At 50.8% G+C, this 17,186-nt stretch overlaps 2 protein-coding genes and 1 long non-coding RNA gene across 5 annotated transcripts; 2 read left to right on the forward strand and 1 right to left on the reverse strand.

Moving 5' to 3' along the window:
• Positions 1-64: 64 nt before the first annotated feature.
• Positions 65-8,129, forward strand: PRPF4 (pre-mRNA processing factor 4). Its single transcript, XM_042835850.1, has 14 exons — positions 65-157; positions 617-794; positions 999-1,185; positions 1,415-1,502; positions 1,994-2,073; positions 2,348-2,441; positions 3,331-3,425; positions 4,020-4,078; positions 4,678-4,801; positions 5,727-5,816; positions 6,686-6,808; positions 6,936-7,043; positions 7,124-7,242; positions 7,421-8,129. The coding sequence occupies exons 1-14, from the start codon at positions 83-85 to the stop codon at positions 7,612-7,614; spliced, it is 1,614 nt and encodes a 537-aa protein (XP_042691784.1). The 5' UTR covers positions 65-82; the 3' UTR covers positions 7,615-8,129.
• Positions 8,130-8,775: 646 nt separating this feature from the next.
• LOC122169590 lies at positions 8,776-16,581 on the forward strand. 2 transcript variants are annotated; one of them, XR_006171598.1, is made up of 5 exons: positions 8,776-9,507; positions 9,667-10,255; positions 11,087-11,176; positions 11,872-11,937; positions 15,628-16,581. It is a non-coding gene; the product is annotated as an uncharacterized LOC122169590 (long non-coding RNA). The 2 variants fall into 2 exon arrangements; XR_006171597.1 differs by having other exon boundaries at positions 8,776-10,255.
• Positions 9,607-17,174, reverse strand: WDR31 (WD repeat domain 31). Of its 2 annotated transcripts, none has more exons than XM_042835871.1 (10): positions 17,110-17,174; positions 15,671-16,020; positions 15,054-15,183; positions 13,976-14,050; positions 13,076-13,220; positions 12,898-12,998; positions 12,574-12,641; positions 11,544-11,685; positions 10,933-11,095; positions 9,607-10,219 (listed from the first exon to the last, which is right to left on the reverse strand). In XM_042835871.1, exons 2-10 carry the CDS (start codon positions 15,715-15,717, stop codon positions 10,059-10,061), a joined length of 1,032 nt encoding a protein of 343 aa, XP_042691805.1. In that variant the 5' UTR covers positions 15,718-16,020; positions 17,110-17,174; the 3' UTR covers positions 9,607-10,058. The 2 variants fall into 2 exon arrangements, with proteins under 2 accessions (XP_042691805.1, XP_042691804.1); XM_042835870.1 differs by having other exon boundaries at positions 15,671-15,941; positions 17,110-17,152.
• Between the last annotated feature and the right edge of the window lie 12 nt (positions 17,175-17,186).

Below are 17,186 nucleotides of genomic sequence, written 5' to 3' on the forward strand. Positions count from 1 at the left end.
TCTTCCGGTTTGTCACTTACTGTCTGCTCCGCGCCTCCCGGAAGTGCTCAGTGAGGCGCCGCGGTCCTGTGGCAGCGCAGCTATGGCTTCCGTGCGGGCACCGGTGGCGCGCGGCGGGGCTCGGCCCGCTCCTGTGAGGGCCCCCGCGCCGCCTGAGGTAGGAGCCGTGGCGTTTGGGTGTTTTCCCACAATCTCGTAGTTTTCTTGATGGGTTCGTAACGACGTCAGTGTTCTGAGCACGGGGCGGCCCCCGCTGCACTGCGGGAGGGGAGTTTGGGCTCTCCTGCCCGGGAACTCAGTGTGAGGAGCGGGAGGAGCTTCATGGCTTAAAGTTGGGAACAGAAATTCCACAGAAAAACATCACCTGGAAGTCATGCCCGAGCAGATAGCAGGGGGACAAAAAGGGCCCGGTCTAATTTGAGCACTTGACTCAAACGCTACGTTTTAGCTCTTCTCTTTATGCGCAGGGTGCAGCCGTGCTGCTCCCACACGATGTCAGGGTCTCCTTGCACACCCCCAGGCCCCAGCAGATGTTCCTGCTGCAGGCATGCAGGCACTGCTCTGCTTTGCAGGCAGGGCACAGAGGGAATCGGACAATTTTGCCTTTCCTTTGCAGCCCACAAAGAGCAAACCATCAGAGGAGGGCGATGCTCCCCCTGCCAAGAGAGCACCCATCTTCTATGGCAGCCTGGAGGAGAAGGAGCGGGAGCGGCTGGCAAAGGGAGAGTCTGGGCTTCTGGGGAAGGAGGGGATGAAGGCCGCCCTCGAGGCCGGCAACATCAACATCAGCAGCGGTGAGAGTGCTCAGCCACCTGGTTTTGCCTTTCCTCTTCAATTTGACATAATCAAAAGTCACTCTGATAATCTCTGAGCATAGATTAGAGTTGAGAAGGGGAGGCTTCTGCCTGGAGTGCCAGCTTTCTGCTGGGATCTTCCTGTTGGAGAGGGATCTCCAGTCCGGCTGCCGTCTCCGGTCTGATGGTTTCCCTTTGGTTTAGGTGAGGTCTTTGATTTGGAGGATCACATGACCGAGCGACAGGCGGAAGTCTTGGCTGAGTTTGAGCGCAGGAAGCGAGCCCGGCAAATCAACGTCTCCACGGATGACTCTGAAGTGAAAGCCTGCCTGCGAGCCCTCGGGGAGCCCATAACACTCTTTGGAGAAGGTCCTGCTGAGAGGAGGGAGAGGTGCTGTGCCCGCCCTTGTGTGTTGCAAAGAGGGAATGCTCAGCTTCCCCCAGTTTGTCATATTCCTAATGTTTTCCTTGTAGTTGGCATGCAGTGAGTGCTGCCAGTCAGTGGTGTTGTGTTACAACATAGCAAGGGTTGTCCAGAAGAAAGAATGGAACACAGTGAGCGTTTGTCAGATTGTGTGAGATTTCACTGAGTAAATGCATCTTAATGTGTTTCTTTTCAGATTAAGAAATATCCTCTCAGTGGTCGGCACAGATGCATTGAAAAAGACAAGGAAAGATGACGACAGATCTAAAAAGTCTAAAGAAGAGGTGATGATTTCTCAGTGCTGGGGGAGATTTATATGGTCACCTTTTGGATACCTTATTTTAGTGGTCTCTAAGATGTTCAAACCTGGTTTTGGTCAGGGTGTGAATTCTAATGTCATCCCTTCTTTCTCTTTTTTCATTGTTGCCCATTTTAGCAGTACTGTATCAATGCATTGTGCATAATTAATGCTTCAGTGCATTAAGACTGGCTTGTACTTAGCCAAATTCTATGTCGTGTACAATATATAAAACAGGCAATTGGTGTTTGGGCTGTTACATAGTTATACCACGTTCTTGTTGTTTGTCTTCCTGCTCAGGAAGAGAAAAACTCTTTCTGCTACTGCATCCTTCTGCCTTTGATTCATCTTTCTTATTTTGGAGTCCATTTTTCCCTTAACATTTTGGGGGGCTGATGTAAGAAGAAGTCATCTAGGGTAACTGAATTGAGCAGTGCCATGCAAGCTTTTTCTTTGTCTTTCTTCTTTTCCTTACAGTATCAGCAAACTTGGTACCATGAAGGACCACGTAGTCTAAAAACAGCAAGGCTGTGGCTTGCTAACTATTCGCTTCCCAGGTAAGTAAAACTAACATAAATGAAGGAGAGAAATGCAACCTTTTGTAAACTCTTAACTACTGATCCCGTTGTGGGTAGTGCAGTAAATTTGAGATCGAAAGAATGCAGAACATATACTGGTAGACAAATCCAATGGGCTTAAAGGTTGAGTTAATAGTTACTTGACTGTAGTGTTAGCCCAGTGATGGGGAAGTAAGGGTTTCTAGCAGCAGTGCATGGGAAATTGAGACATGGGAAATTCGGACACCTGCTACTCCGTCTTTGCTCCTCACAGGGCAGTGAAGCGTCTAGAAGAAGCCCGGCTGCTCAAAGAGATTCCAGAGGCAACCAGGACATCGCAGAGACAAGAACTACACAAGTCCCTACGAGTAGGTTTGCCATCTGTTCAACTGCTGTTTTTAATGTTTTTTCCTGAATTCCAAAGAGATCAGAAAGAGAGAGCTGCCTGGAGGTGCCATCCAGGTGTATTTAATTTGCTATGCTATGCCTTGAAGAGCTTTGCACTTTCTCTCTCTTCTACACGTGTTGTAATTGTTTCTGCAGTTATTTAGAGAGATCTGCTTTTGTTGTCTTCCCACGCTGCAGAGGGATGAAAAGATACATCCCTGTGTTGATTTAGCTCTTGCCCTTGAAGCTGAACAAATTGCTTCTTGGGGTTGTCACAGGTTTAGTTGGTTAGAAAGGAACAGATTGTTTTTCTCATCCTGTGCCATGGTCACTATTCTATAAACCCAAGGAAAGTAATAACCAACACAGTAATGGAAGTTGTGCTTTAGAACGCCCCTGAGGCATCATGGTCAGGCACGTTAAGTCAGATTGCTAACTTAATGGGATGGTTTAAGCACACAGTGTGTTTACACCCCAATGCATTAGCTGCCAGTGGATTTGCTTCTCCTCTAAGAGCACTGCCTGCCCTCCTCTGTCTGGTTCTGTTCCTTGGATGAGATGTAGAAAGAGGTCAGAACTGCAGTGAGTTCTCAGTCAAAGCTTGAGTTGCAAAGCAGAGCTCCAGCGTTAGTGGTGGCAATCTGGTGGGTGGCATACAGAGTGCTAAGCTGTGCCGTGGGGCTGTGAAAGCTTCTCTCAGTCAGATGAGCTCCATGGCCCTCCTGCTTGGAGCTGCAGTAGCTCTGAGGTAACTTCTCCCTTTGGAAGTTACTTCCCTGTGGCCTCTGACTTCTTGTACCTCAGTCATTGGCCAGGACTTTCCCTAGGTCGTTTGTATTTATTCCTTGTTTTCTCTGTATTTGGTTGCAGTCCTTGAATAACTTCTGCAGTCAGATTGGGGATGATCGCCCGCTGTCCTACTGCCACTTCAGCCCCAACTCCAAACTCCTGGCTACTGCCTGTTGGTAAGTTCTCTTTAAAGCATTTACTTCAGGGCGTGGGCATCCAGTATTTGGTTTGCCTGGGCGGCACTGAGTGAAGAGGGGCCTTAGGCCTCAAGTAAGTAGGTTGCTGTGAAAGTAATGATTCGTGTTTATTTCCATGGAAACTACAACAGGTGCAGTGAGCACAGTGACTCTTTTTGATAGAGCAAGTTCTCAGCTACAGAACGCTATTTTTCAATATAGTCAGCACCATTAGCTCTTGTTCTTGGCAGTGATGAACAAGAGCCTGCATGTCACGCTCATTACAAACCACTAGAGGAAGTGAGCACTGTCACTGTGGGCACTGCTGAAATGCACCACCCACCCCTCGCTGTGCTCACATCCACTGTTTGGTCTCCATAAACATTCACAAGTGTCAATGAACATCAGTGGGTGCCATTTTTTCCTCATGGAGGAATTCAGTGACACACCTTTGCTTGTACGTGTTTCGATGTCAGATGCTGCTTTGTCAGACTGCCACCCACTGCAGAACCCCTCGGTGCAGTTTTGCAGCTTTGTTTGGTAAGTTGTTTGATGCTCCTGTCTACACTGACTTCTGTTTCTTGTGTTCAACAGGAGTGGACTGTGCAAGCTGTGGTCCGTGCCTGACTGCAACCTTGTTCACACCTTACGAGGTAGAGAATGACTTTCAGTGAAATCCTGTGTAATTCTTTTGTTCCTCTCTAGGCTGAATTCCTGTACGTGAACTGTTTTGTGTCTGAAAATGTGTTCTCTGGGCAGACCTTATTCTCATGAGAGCATCACACAGGCTTGTGGAGCAAAGACACGTGTCAGATAGTCCAGAGAAAGTCCTGACGTTTCTCTTAAAGAAAAAAAGTTTGTTGTTTCCATTTCTGGATGATGTTTTCATTTTGCTTCATTTCAAAGCCTGTTTTGAGTTATTTTGAGCCAAGTTTTAGCATTCTTGGCCAGACCACGGAGTCCCAGTGAGGTTCTCTGAACAGTGGGCACAACTTTGACTAAATACGAATCTTTTCTTTCACATATGTTGAATTTTCACTGTGTTTTGAGGGTTGCAAATCTCAGTGTTAGATATTTTTAAACGGGTGCCACTGGAATTGTAATTTGGTTGTGCAACTTTGCTCAACGTGGGAGGACATTTGGTGAAAGTATGCTCTGGTGGCTGACTAACCAGTAACTGAAAAAATGCTCCTTTTCTGGAGACTTGGTCAAGATTGGAAGATTATGGATTTTGATTTTCTTTCCTCTTAAGGACACAGCACCAATGTAGGAGCAATAGTCTTCCATCCCAAAGCCACCGTCTCCCTTGACAAGAAGGATGTCAACTTGGCCTCGTGTGCAGCTGATGGTTCTGTCAAACTCTGGAGCCTTGAAAGGTCAGAATCACACAGAGCACACACAGGTTGTTGTTGTTTGGGGGCTTACCTTATGAAACAGTGGGCATTTACTTTCAGGCAAACATGGCCTGTTATTATAACACCAGTGTAATTCCCAGCCTCAGTGTGTGTCTCCTTCTTAAGCAGGCAAAGACATCGCCCTGATTAGGGGAAACGAGGTGAGGGAAATTGTCTGGAAGGAATTTAGTCAGTGTGCTGCTGTGCATTAGCAACCTGCTGATGCAGTTGAGTGATGGGTGGAAGATCTGGAGGTGCTTTTATTCTGACCTTTCATTTAGGAGAGAATTCCCCTTCTTCAGCATTAATATCTGCTGTGTTTGAAAAGCGGAATGCTGCAGTGTCTCAGGAAGAGGCAGGCAGCTGTGAGATCCTCAGTTCATTACCCCTACCCAAAAGCTATTGTTTCTAATTGCAAAAGCATACTTGTGCCAGGCAACAATTGTTCCTTAGTCTCGTGTGACCACATCTCTTTAGTCTGCTGGAAGGATACTGTCAGTGCTGTTCAGGTCTTCCACTGCAGGCTGCTGAGGTGCTGCAGCACGTAGCTCTGGGAGAATAAATATTTGCTCCGTCCTGCCTGCCCTGGCTATCTTCAGCATAGCAGAGTTTGCTGCAGCATTAGATGTTGTGCATAGTGACAGCAAAGACGGTTTCTGCTGTTGAGACCTTCAGGTTGTCAGTTTTTGAAACTGTTCCAGGAGAACTTACTACTGAAGTTATGAATGTGGATAAAGGGCTTTACGTAGAGCTTCAGCTTTGTGAGCAAAAAGCAGCATTTAGAGTCAGTAGTCAACACTGACTTTCTTGTCTGGCTTGTATTAAAGTCTGTCTCACTGTGCTCATTGCTGCAAAGGTTTGGCTAGAGCCAGCCACCCTGACCAATGTCTGATGATCTTGTTTGCAGTGATGAGCCAGTGGCAGATATTGAAGGACACAGCATGAGAGTGGCACGAGTGATGTGGCACCCCTCTGGGAGGTTCCTGGGCACTACTTGGTAAGGGGATTCTGTTGATGCTTTTGTTTAAGATGCTATTAGCTGCAGTCACTGGGATTCATGAAAGGCTTCCTTTCTCTGCACCTCACATGAGAGCCAGTTGCAAGCAGTGTATGCTGAGGTAATAAAATATTTGGTGTTCTCCTTGGAGATTTCCAACTGCCAGAGGAGCAGCCCAGTGGCTGCTGCTGCCTCCTGAGTGAGTGTGGGATGGGAGGTGGCTGAAGACGGTGGTGCTGAAGGAGAGGGGGACTGGACTGGAGCTGAATGGTACAAAGGTGATCTGAAAATCCAGTTCCAGAAGCTGAAATGTTTGCTGCTGCTAAGAGGATTTCAGTGAAATACCCACACTCTGGCAGTGAGGATGGTGATCTTTGTAAGCGAGGCTGTTCCACCTTATTCTCTCTTCCTTCAGTTTTGAAATTATACAAAGTGAACCAAACATTCTCTGCTCATGTATGAAATCATCCTGTGGCAGTTAGTGATAACTGTTTCTTCCCTTTTCCTTTTGTGTGGCTCTCTCAGGCCATCTGTGCTCCACGCTAGCAGCTGAAAAGGGAACAGCACTTGAACAGGGCATGTGTATTTTTTGTATGGTGCATCTCTTCACCTGCCCACGGATGCACTGTGTGATCCCTTCAGGGTTTAAGGATGCCACGCTGATGTAGAAGTAGGGAAGCTCCCTGCTCTCCCAGGGGTGTGCTGAGGATCTCTGAGTTTTTGAGGTTTACAGTCTCATTCCTGTCTGTGTTTTCCTAATGCTCAAAGAAACAGGCAAAGTGGATGTCCTGGCAGCTGGTGTGTGTGTGTGCCCAGTTCAGATAGGATTGTATGATCAGATTTTAATGCTTTTTTTCTTTTAATTTAAGTTACGATCACTCGTGGCGCTTGTGGGACTTGGAAGCCCAGGAAGAGATCCTTCATCAGGAGGGGCACAGCAAAGGGGTCTATGACATTGCCTTTCACACGGATGGGTCTCTTGCTGGGACTGGGTGAGTTTGTTTCACTGTATGTGAAACATTGCCAAGGTTTTGTTGCTCACTGACTCCAAAAGCTGCAGTACTGGCGCTCTGTCAGCTGCTGAAGTCTGGAGGTGATGGAGTTTGGGTTCTCTCTTAGTGGACTGGATGCTTTTGGCCGAGTGTGGGACTTGCGCACCGGGCGTTGTATCATGTTTCTGGAAGGCCACCTGAAGGAGATCTATGGACTTAACTTCTCCCCAAATGGGTAAGACAGGAGCTTGCATGCCTTGTGTGGGAGATCTGAGTACGAAGCTCAGCTTTCAATGCATTCTTGACTCCTGGCAGATACCACATTGCAACTGGCAGTGGTGACAATACTTGCAAGGTATGGGACCTCCGTCAGAGGAAGTGCATCTACACCATTCCTGCCCATCAGAACCTGGTGACTGGGGTGAAATTTGAACGTAAGTACCTGCTGTCTGATGTTCCTTATTCCTGCCTTTCCTCTGCTGAGGTGGCAGGGAATGTGGCAACTCAAAAACGCATCCTCAGATCAGGAAGATCCGCACTGGGTAGCGGTAGAAGATTTGTCACGTGTTTATTTGCAAAACTCATTTCTCCCTTTTTTTTCCTCAACTGCAGCCAATCATGGTAACTTCCTGTTGACGGGCGCTTACGACAACACCGCGAAGATCTGGACTCACCCTGGCTGGTCCCCTCTGAAAACACTGGCTGGTCATGAGGGAAAGGTGATGGGACTGGATATCTCCCTCAATGGGCAGCTGATAGCAACGTGCTCCTATGACAGAACCTTCAAGTTGTGGACAGCAGAGTAGTTCAAAGGCACTGCTGATGAACTGGGACAGCAATGTTAATAATGCCTTTGAACTAAGACCTGGGTTTTTATATATTAAATTTTTAAAAAAGGAAAGGAATCGGCTGTTGCAACATGTGTCACAGTGGCTGTGGTCACTAGCTGGTCTTGGTTTCCTGGTTGAGGCAGTTTTGAAGCATCTGTGCTGACCAGGGCTTGGTTGGAGTCAAAGCTGGGATGATGTTCTTCCACTTTTTAGGACTTTTACTTTATATTGCAGATAGTGGTTATCTGCAGTAATTTGGAGATGAACTACCTTCTTCCACCTTCCTTCTAGGACAGGCTCACAGGTTTGCTCCAGTCTGTCTTACATTTCTGTAGGTAGCCACACAGCACTTCATGTATGGTCTGTTGTATGTTCTGTGTTTTCTTACCTTCTCTTTTCCAGGATGCTTTAACAGCAGTCTGTGTCTTCAAAAAATAAAGCAGAGTTATCTGTTAGAGGAGAGCGTACCACAGTTCCTCTGCCTCTGCAGGTTGGTCTCTGAACATAGATGCCTGTATCTCCTTTGTTTCCACTTGCAGTGGGTGTTGTAATGCCAAGAAATTTTCAGCGCACATCTCGTGTCTGAGCTCCTTGAGCTGTTTTACAGATTGGGTGTTTCACATCTCTTGTTGAAGGTTTTGATGTGTCTCACCTGAGATGATGCAAAGAAGGCTGCTTCATTGTGGGTTGTCTCATTCTAACTTCCACTGTGAGGAAATTTCTTATTTGTTATTTATTCTTTAAACTGAAGTTCAGATGTGTTCTAGAAAATCAGAACATGGCTTGAACATGTGCACTTGCTTCTGGGTCTGACTAAGAAGTGGAAGAATTACAGCGGTGTTGTGATTCATTATTTGATTTCAGTCTATCTTAAAATATTTCCAGGAGAAAAAACAGAATCACAGAATGGCCAGGGTTGGAAGGGCCCTCAAGGATCATGAATCTCCGACCCCCTGCCACAGGCAGGGCCACCAACCTCCACATTTCAGAGCAGCCCAGGCTGCCCAGGGCCCCATCCAACCTGGCCTTGAACACCTCCAGGGATGGACGGGGCATCACAGCCTCTCTGGGCAGCTGTTCCAGCACCTCACCACTCTCTGGGTAAAGAGTTTCCCCCTGATGTCCGACCTCAATCACCCCTCCCTCAACTTAAAACCATTTCCCCTCGTCCTAAAAAAAAACGATCATCTCTTCTTTGTCACCTGGAGAGCAGCTGTCCATTGTCCCTGGGAAACAGACACAGTGCTGTTCTCAACATTTGCAGTGGGGGACATCAAAAAACCACGTGTGAGTTACTTCCTTTCTTCTAACAGTGGGCTGTGTGCTCTCTGCTCCCTTAGAAGTATGGTGGCATCTGCCAAGTGCTGCATATTCTGTCTTATTTACTCCCAGGAAAAATGTTAACAGACTCGAGGCCAGGAAATAGCACAAAAGCCATATTTAATTGCTGTCTTCTCTTGTATAAGCCTAAACATCCAGCTATGTGTGCTCATGCCCCTTCTCAGGTATCATTTGAAGAGTTCATATGCTGCCAGCTGCACAGACAGGGATCTCCCTGCCCATAAGGGACAAACTCCTGGGATGTTTCTCAGCAGGCTGCCGATGGGACAATCCTTACCCAGTGCTTGTCCTGCTCCTGCCTGGCACAGCAGCATACTTCTAGCTAGCTTAGGATGAAATGTTAGACACCAGTGAACTGCATTTATACTCGCTCAGCCCCATGCAGCAGGATGAAAAACTGGAGCAAGGAGAGGAGGCTGAGCATTCCCTGCCTGATGCCCAGGCATGCTGCAGAGCTGCCGCTTGGGACCACACGGGCCAGACATGAGCCACCTGCTGCAGAACTGGGAGCCAGTTGTGTCACAGCAGGTAAAATACACACTGTTCATTCCCTGGAGTCCTCTGGAGGCACCGTGCTGTGAGCTGACCTAGCAGTGCTGATTTAAATCTGATCCAGGGAGAGACATTGATCCCTGGTTTCCTCTCACAGCAGTGAAGTCACAGCTTGGTTGTTCCTTCTTTTCACAGTAAAAGCTGTTTTCTTGGTGCAGGAGGAGTGCTCTGATCAGACACTCAGACCTGAGAAACAGCACAGAGAAGGCACGTGCTTTGTCATAGCTCATTTCTCCTCCGTTGGCTCCCTTTACAGCCAGGTTGTGTGGAGGTTTTGTGACTAAAGCCCACAATGCTCTTATCAGCAGTGAGAATTTGGCCTGAAAGCATCACTGATTCAGCTCTTCTTCTAGCCAGCTCTAATGGCTTCCCATCGCCCACAAGCAAACAACAGGCAATACATCCCCTGTGCACCGTAGCTCAGCTGTCACTGCTCTGCAGGCACGAGGTCACCTGGTGCCTGCTGTCAGTGGAAGAATTGGAGGATCAGATCCCCACAGACAATCTCTGCTGGGAAGGATCTGTGGTCAAAATACTGCCACCTTCTCCAGCTCCAGCTCCTCACGGTGCCTCAGCTGCAGCACGTGGATCCCTGAGCGAAAGCTGGCGCAGAGCAGCGTGGAGCTGTCGCAGGCAGCCAGTGAGACCAGCGGTCCAGCTCCCTCGAGGCATGCAGTGGCAAGGCAGGCTGAGGAGGAAAGAGAAAAAGTCACTCTGACACCAGGTGAGGGGAAAGGTGAGCGAAAGAAGGAAAGAAAGAGGTTTTAACATGGGGGTTGATCACATTTCTGTTTTTTATCCTGTCTTGAATTAGTGGGGAGGTGCGTAGCCATACTGAACATGTAATACCAGTGAGTTTTGCTGGGCTCAGTGTAAAGCGCATCTGTGACCCTTCTCCAGAGGCACTGTCTGCCTCTGAGCACTGAGATAACAAACCTGTGCTGCAGTGGGGCCTGGCAGGCAAGCAGCTTTGTGTCTGGCTCTGGTGAGGACCCAGCCCTCAGCCAACCCTCCGGCATGCAGAGATTCCCATTCAGGATGGTGGTTGCAGCTGCCCCCTCCACACTCCAGTGCAGCCTGTGTTCCTTACGACTTTCCCGTCCTAAGGAAAGCACTGGAGTTCCCCTGTTCTTTTTGATTTTCACTGTTTGCCTTTCACTGCTGAACTTGGACATCCCATCATTGCTTCCTGTTAGTTCAAGGAGGATGCCCATCACCTCCAGGCTCGTGCACCCAGACATCCTTCTTTGCCAGAGGATGGACACAAACTACTCTGGTGCTCATCTCCACCCAGCCCTACAGCTGCGTGAAAACCCAGGGCTGGCAGGCACACCGCTGTGCGCTCATCAGCCCAGGGAGACAGCAGCCAGGTCTGTTATCCCAGGGCAGTGCCCTGCCTACCTGCAGTGTCCCGGTCCCAGATCTTCACTTTGCTGTCGTATGAGGATGTGGCAATGCTGGGGGTGAGAGCAGGACCCCGTGGGAGGAACACACATGAGGCTGTGGTTTGCAGATGCCCTCTGTACTCACACACTCGGCTCCTCGTCTGCCGTAGGTCCCACAGCTGCAAGGAAACAAGCAGTGCTCAGAGCTCGGGCCGTCACTGCCACCTGCCAGCACGGAGAGGTTTTACAGAGAGAGGAAGGTGGGTTTGGTTAAAGAGCTCCTCGCTCGTCCTCATAGCACATCTCTGCCTTTATCCCTGCCACTGAGCACATCTCACAACACTTCAAGACCCCAAAAAGGTTTTCACCATTAATCCAAATGTGCATCTGCAAACAGAATCCCAGCACTTTAATAAGGAAGGGCATTTGCTGCTGCAGTAGACTGACAAAGGGATAGACGGGGGGGAAACTGAGCACCAGCCCAACCCGTGACTCCAGGTAAGGCCAAAGCAGTGGGAGTTGTGCTCTGCTGCAGGCAGAGCCCTGGAGGACTGAGCTGCTGCCCTGTGCTGTGTGCTGTGGAGATGGAGAGAAGCAGGAGGTGGACTGGGTGCCCTACAGACTTACTGTTGCTTCGCAGCCCTCCCCAGAAAATCCGCTGCTGCTGCTGACACAGTATCGCCCGTCCTGGCTCACATCACAGCTTGTCTGGATGTGCTGCTTGCCTGGGAATGTGTGTGCCACCTGCAGCTCCCGGCTGTCCCACATCCTGGAAGCAGAAAAAGTGGGGATGGGGACATGGAGCCATTACTGTGCTACAGGAGCCGTTGGTGCCCTCCCTGCAGCCCCACTGTGCTCCTGCGCTTTGCCACCACGGAGCAGCCTCTCTCCTTTCTACAAGCCTTTACCCAGGGCAGCTGTGTGGAGCTCTGAATTTTCTCTTTTGTGCCCATAGGCGGTGCCCAGTGCTGCTTGCAGCTGCAGATGCCCCCATGCTGTCCTCCCCCAGCAGGAGACCCAGGTAAGCCAGGAATGGCTTCCAGCCACACGTGAGGCTGGCAGATGGGGGAGAGCAGGAAGACAGGAAAAACAACCACCCCAACAGCCCCCTGTGCACTGACACTGCTTTACCCATCAGCATGTGGCCCTGGCTGCAGCTCCCACAGTATCACAGAATGGCCAGGGTTGGAAGGGACCTCAAGGATCACAAAGCTCCAACCCCCTGCCACAGGCAGGGTCACCAACCTCCAATTTCACAGCCCAGACTGCTCAGGGCCCCATCCAACCTGGCCTTGAACACCTCCAGGGATGGATGGGGCATCACAGCCTCTCTGGGCAGCTGTTCCAGCACCTCACCACTCTCTCTGTCAAGAACTTCCCCTGACATCCAACCTCAATCTTCCCTCTCTCAACTTCAAACCATTTCCCCTTGTCCTGCTGTTATCTACCCTTGTCCTTATTTGTATCTACCAAACAAGATTCCCCTCTTGTTTGTAGGTTCCCTTTAGGCACTGAAAGGCTGCAATGAGGTCACCCCACAGCCTTCTCTTATGCAAGCTGAACGAGCCCACCTCCCTCAGCCTGTCTTTGTAGGGGAGCTGCTCCAGCTCCCTGATCATCTTTGTGGTCCCCTCTGTGGCTGCCTGGAAGGATTTACCTGATGGTTTTATCCTCTGATGTCTGGATGACGTAGGGCTCCCCAGGGACCCAGCACAGATGTGTTACCTGTAGAGGGGAAGGGAAAGGTGGCGGTGATGCTAAGATTTGGGCTTAGCAGGCAGGGAGGAACCAGCAGCTCAGCAGGACATGGTGCCATGGAAACAGAGGTACCCCAGGCACCGCTCCAGAAGCATCAGTCCATCTTCACAGTGTCTCAGGGGTTTAGTGTAGTGCCGAACTTGAGGGAAATTCACTCTCTGGGGCTTTGCATGCAAGGGACCAGAGCTGCCATTCTGGGATGCAAAGAACTAGAGGCTCCTACCAGGTTCCTGGAGAGAGCAGCTCTGCACAGACACTCTCCGGTCTCCACATCCCATTTGCGAATGGTGTTGTCTCGTGAACCTGTGCACAGCCGCGATGCATCTGCAAGAGCAAGTCAGCATGCAAACACGGCCGTGCTACAGCAGGAAGAACCACTTGGGCAGTGTGCTACTGCTCACCCGGGCTCACAGCCAGCCCAGTAACAACCAGCTCATGGCCTGGGAAGAACTGCCTTGGCCCTGAGGTCCCGTGGAGCTCCCACATCATTACTGTTCTGTCCCGGGATGCACTGAAGGCTCTGTTGGAATCATGGGTGCAGGTGACCTGCAGAGGAACAGACGGAGAAATGGGTTGGGCTCTGGCCTGGCCATGTGCTGGGAAAGCACAGCTGCTCTGCTTCCTGCCCGTGGCAGCACTGTGACAACAGACACTGCGGACAAGAAGGGATCAGTGCTGAGGTTGGAGGGATCCCCAGCTCAGCTGTGCTGCCCGGAGCCACTCACACCGTGAGGAGTGCCTGCAGCCCCAGGCAGGGCCTGGTGAGCAGCGAAAGGGAAATGTTGGCAGTTCCCATCACTGTCCCTGTGGCACAGCTACAGAGACACAGGGATTAACCTGCTTCACTGGGTGAGCGCAGAGCTGCTGAGCTGAGGCTTGGATGGTGTGAGGTCAGATATTTCCCTGTATGGCAGCACAGCAAGAAATGCTTCTTTTCTTGTACTGGGTCTCACAGGAATAAGCAAAGCACATTGTTGGTGCAAAGACACCTCACTGCAAAGTTTGAAACCCTGCTTTGAAGCCCACGTGACAGAACTTCCTGTAAGGAGACACTGGAATCGACACCATGCTGCACCTCACCCCCATTCTATCCTCAGAAAATCCATTTTATGGGGAAAAGAAAACTTTCTGAGAAACCCAAACGAGCACACTGCACGTCACTGTGAGCACTGGGAGCTATGAAAGGTGAGAAGGAGCACAGGGGACTGCTGGGTGCTGCCAGGGCCCCCAACAGAGCAGAGTGAGCGCCCTGCAGATACCAGACTGCCACTGCTGCTCCCGGTGCACTCCTTGATGCTCACCTTGGTGACCTCGTGCTCATGGCTGATGAAGCGCCCCAGCACAGCTCCGGACCTCCAGTTACAGACAGCCACACTCTGCAGAGAGCCAGGGGAAGGAAGTCAGCGGTGGCAGTGGAACAGGACACAGAGGGCTCACACACAGCCTTGGTTTATGTTACACTGAGCCAAAGAGGGAACAGACTGTTCTGCTTGTGAGCTCCTACAGCAAGCACAGCTGTCTTCGGAGCACATCCCACCCTGCCCACATCCTCCTTATTGAGGGTCACAGAGGGACCTGGATAGATTGGATTGATGGGCCAAGGTAAACTCTATGAGTTTCAATAGGGCCAAGTGTCGGGTCCTGCATTTTGGTCACAACAACCCCAGGCAACCCTACAGGTGTGGGGAGGAGTGGCTGGAAAGCTGCCTGATGGAAAGGGACCTTGGTGTATGGAGTTGGCTGAATGTGAGCCAGCAGTGTGCCCAGGTGGCCAAGAAGGCTTGCATCAGGAGTGGTGCGGTTGCAGGACCAGGGAAGTCATTCTGCCCCTGTGCTTGGCACTGGTGAGGCCTCATCTGGAGTTCTGTGTCCAGTTTTGGGCACCTCGGTACAGAAAGGACATGGAGGTGCTGGAGCAGGTCTAAAAAAGGGCAATAAGGCTTGTGAAGGACTTGGAGAATATGGCCTACGAGGAGAGACTGAAGGAACTGGACTGTTTAGTCTGGGGAAAAGGAGGCTGAGGGGAGACCTGATTGCTGTCTTCCAATATCTGAAAGTGCTTACAGAGAGAGCGGGGTTGGTTTCTTCTCACTGGTGACAGGACAAGGGGAAGCCAGGGTTGCGCCAGGGTAGGTTTAGGTTGGATATTAGGAAATACTTCTTTACTGAAAGGGCTGTTAAGCACTGGAATGGGCTGCCCAGGGAGGTGGAGTCCCCATCCCTGAATGTGTTTAAAAACCATCTGGATGTGGTGCTCAGGGACACGATTTAGCAGAGGGTTGATAGTTAGGGCAGTACAGTTAGGTCGTGGTTGGACTCAATGATATTTAAGGGCTTTTCCAAACGGAGTGATTCTATGATCCTCTGATTCTATTGTACCTTATCCTTTCCTCCTGACACGCAGAGCTCTGGTCTGACAGCAGCCACGCAGGTGACAGCATCGCTGTGTGCAGGGCTGTGCAGCTCCACCACCGCACCACATCCTGGCCTTCCCATGGAGCCATCAGCCCTGCAGGCGGCAGAGGGACAGCAGAAGTGTGTTTTTAGGTCAGATATTAGGACAAATTTCTTATCAGAGAGTGGAGAGGCAGTGGCACAGACTGCCCTGGGGGTGGGGGGGTCCCTGGAAGTGTTCAGGAAATGTGGAGACGTGGCACTGAGGGATGTGGTCGGTGGTGGGAATGGGTTGGGGCTGGGGATCCTTGAGGCCTTTTCCAATCTGAATGATTCCCTGATTAAGGGTAGATCATTTGGCCTCCAGAGCTCTGTGTTAGCAACTTACAGGGAGTGTAAATGGTCACACCGACACGCTCAGCCACTCCTGTGAGTTACATTTTGGATCCCATCCCCCCAAAGAAGCCAGGCAGCAGCAAGGCTCAAAAATGAAGATCTGATCCATAAATTCAGTAATGAAACCAAACTCACATGCTTGAAATGTTCCCCACTCACCCAGCCCCTTTAGTAACCCAAGATACGACCATCTGAGGATGCTTTACCCGTACGTGGCCGTGTGCAAGCTGATCTTACTCTGCAGTTTCCCCATCCCACCGCTGAACACACAGCATCAGCTGCAGGCAGCAGCACGGAGCATCACAACGCCGGGCTCAGGCTCTCACTGCTGGCTGCGAGGAGACGCAGCACGACCAGAGATCCAGAGAGATTTCTGCTTCTCACACATCCAGGATAAAGTGCTGCTCCCCCTCCTCTGGGGTCACGTGCTGGGGGATGCCCACCCTGTGCACGACACCAACACCGAATGGACACCGCCTGCAGGCACAGACACAGGGCAGCCACCAATAAACCCATTTCAATGGCAGCGAATTACCGAGTCCAGTAATTGGATTCCCTGCAGATGAAGATACACCAATTGGATTTAGTCTGCGTTAGGCGTACGTTAGTGCTCCATCTCCTGGGCAGGTATTCTGCCAACAGAAGGTCAGAAGAAAACCCAGCTTCTATTGGTTGAGTTACTTCCTACTGGAAGAAAATGCATGCATTCAGTCTGCCCAGAGACAGGGAAGCTCCATACCAGCAGCACTCAGCAGGGGTCGGTGACATTCCACAACACATTCCCTTTCTAATTTTACCCTGGCAGCCTCTGTGATTAGCAATTACTAATACCAGCTAATCTCAGCCTTCTCTATCCACAAGCTTGAATGTTCCAAAGGTGCAGAGAACCATCCAGCTCACAGCTCCAGGCAGCGTTACGCTGCTCATTCATTTCCTTCCATCAGAATGAACATCAAAGCACTTTGGGACATTGGGAACAAAAGTGGTTTTTCCGTGACAGCGAGAGAATGCAGGAAATTATTTCTCCTGCAAAATAAAACGGCATGAGCTGCTAAGGCTTAAACTCTGACTTAAGTTCCTGCCCTTGGTTTCTCCCACAAGCATAGCCATCCATCCTTCCTGCCCCGATGGCTGCAGGGAGAGCAGCGCTGCGCCGGGCAGCCGCCGCGTCCTTCTGCCGTCTGCAAAGAGCGGATCCCTCTGGGTCCCGAAGGAACGATCGGCTCCGTGGACGAGGCTGTACTGCTCGTAGCTTCCCTATGGGTTTGCCACGACCCGAAGCCCCTTCCACAGCACGGAGCCGCACTCGGGGACCCCCCGCCCACCGGGAATCTCCCGTCCTCCCAACGCACCGCTTCACAGAAACCAGAATCATTCTTTTAAAACCAGATTATCATTTTTTTAAAGCCGGCCCTTCCGTTGCCCGTGGTGCTGTAGTGGCACCGCAGCGATAACCGCACGACAGAACGAGGGACGGCGGCAACCCGGCGTGCGGGCACCGATTCCCGCACACTCTTTCCCCCATCGCCACGGCGCCGGCGGAGCTCGCGTACGTCCGAAGGATGCCGGCAGACGCAAAGCTTCCCGCAGCCCCACCGCAGCCACACGACCTGACGTCCCCCGGGAAGCACCACCTCGCACTCACCGCTCCGCGTCGCCGCTCCGTATCCCCGCTCCCTGCGGTTCCATGGAGACGGGCGGGGCGGGACGGGGCGGGCAGTG

The sequence above is a fragment of the Centrocercus urophasianus genome, unplaced genomic scaffold (genome assembly GCF_019232065.1).
Source record: "Centrocercus urophasianus isolate 14NV4802_14NV808 unplaced genomic scaffold, USGS_Curo_1.0 seq_55, whole genome shotgun sequence".
Classification (NCBI taxonomy): Eukaryota; Metazoa; Chordata; class Aves; order Galliformes; family Phasianidae; genus Centrocercus; species Centrocercus urophasianus.

Excerpts from the sequence above, each read along its gene's own strand:
- WDR31 (XM_042835871.1), bottom strand. The coding sequence starts at position 15,717 with ATGGGGAAACTGCAGAGTAAGATCAGCTTGCACACGGCCACGTACGG. Across the intron at positions 11,686-12,573 it reads TCAGAGGATAAAACCATCAG|GATGTGGGACAGCCGGGAGC; the intron begins GTAAATCCTTCC and ends TTCTGCTTCCAG. Across the intron at positions 10,220-10,932 it reads CTGGGACCGGGACACTGCAG|CCTGCCTTGCCACTGCATGC; the intron begins GTAGGCAGGGCA and ends TTTCCTCCTCAG.
- PRPF4 (XM_042835850.1), top strand. The coding sequence starts at position 83 with ATGGCTTCCGTGCGGGCACCGGTGGCGCGCGGCGGGGCTCGGCCCGCT. Across the intron at positions 1,503-1,993 it reads CTAAAAAGTCTAAAGAAGAG|TATCAGCAAACTTGGTACCA; the intron begins GTGATGATTTCT and ends TTTTCCTTACAG. Across the intron at positions 6,809-6,935 it reads GGGTCTCTTGCTGGGACTGG|TGGACTGGATGCTTTTGGCC; the intron begins GTGAGTTTGTTT and ends GTTCTCTCTTAG.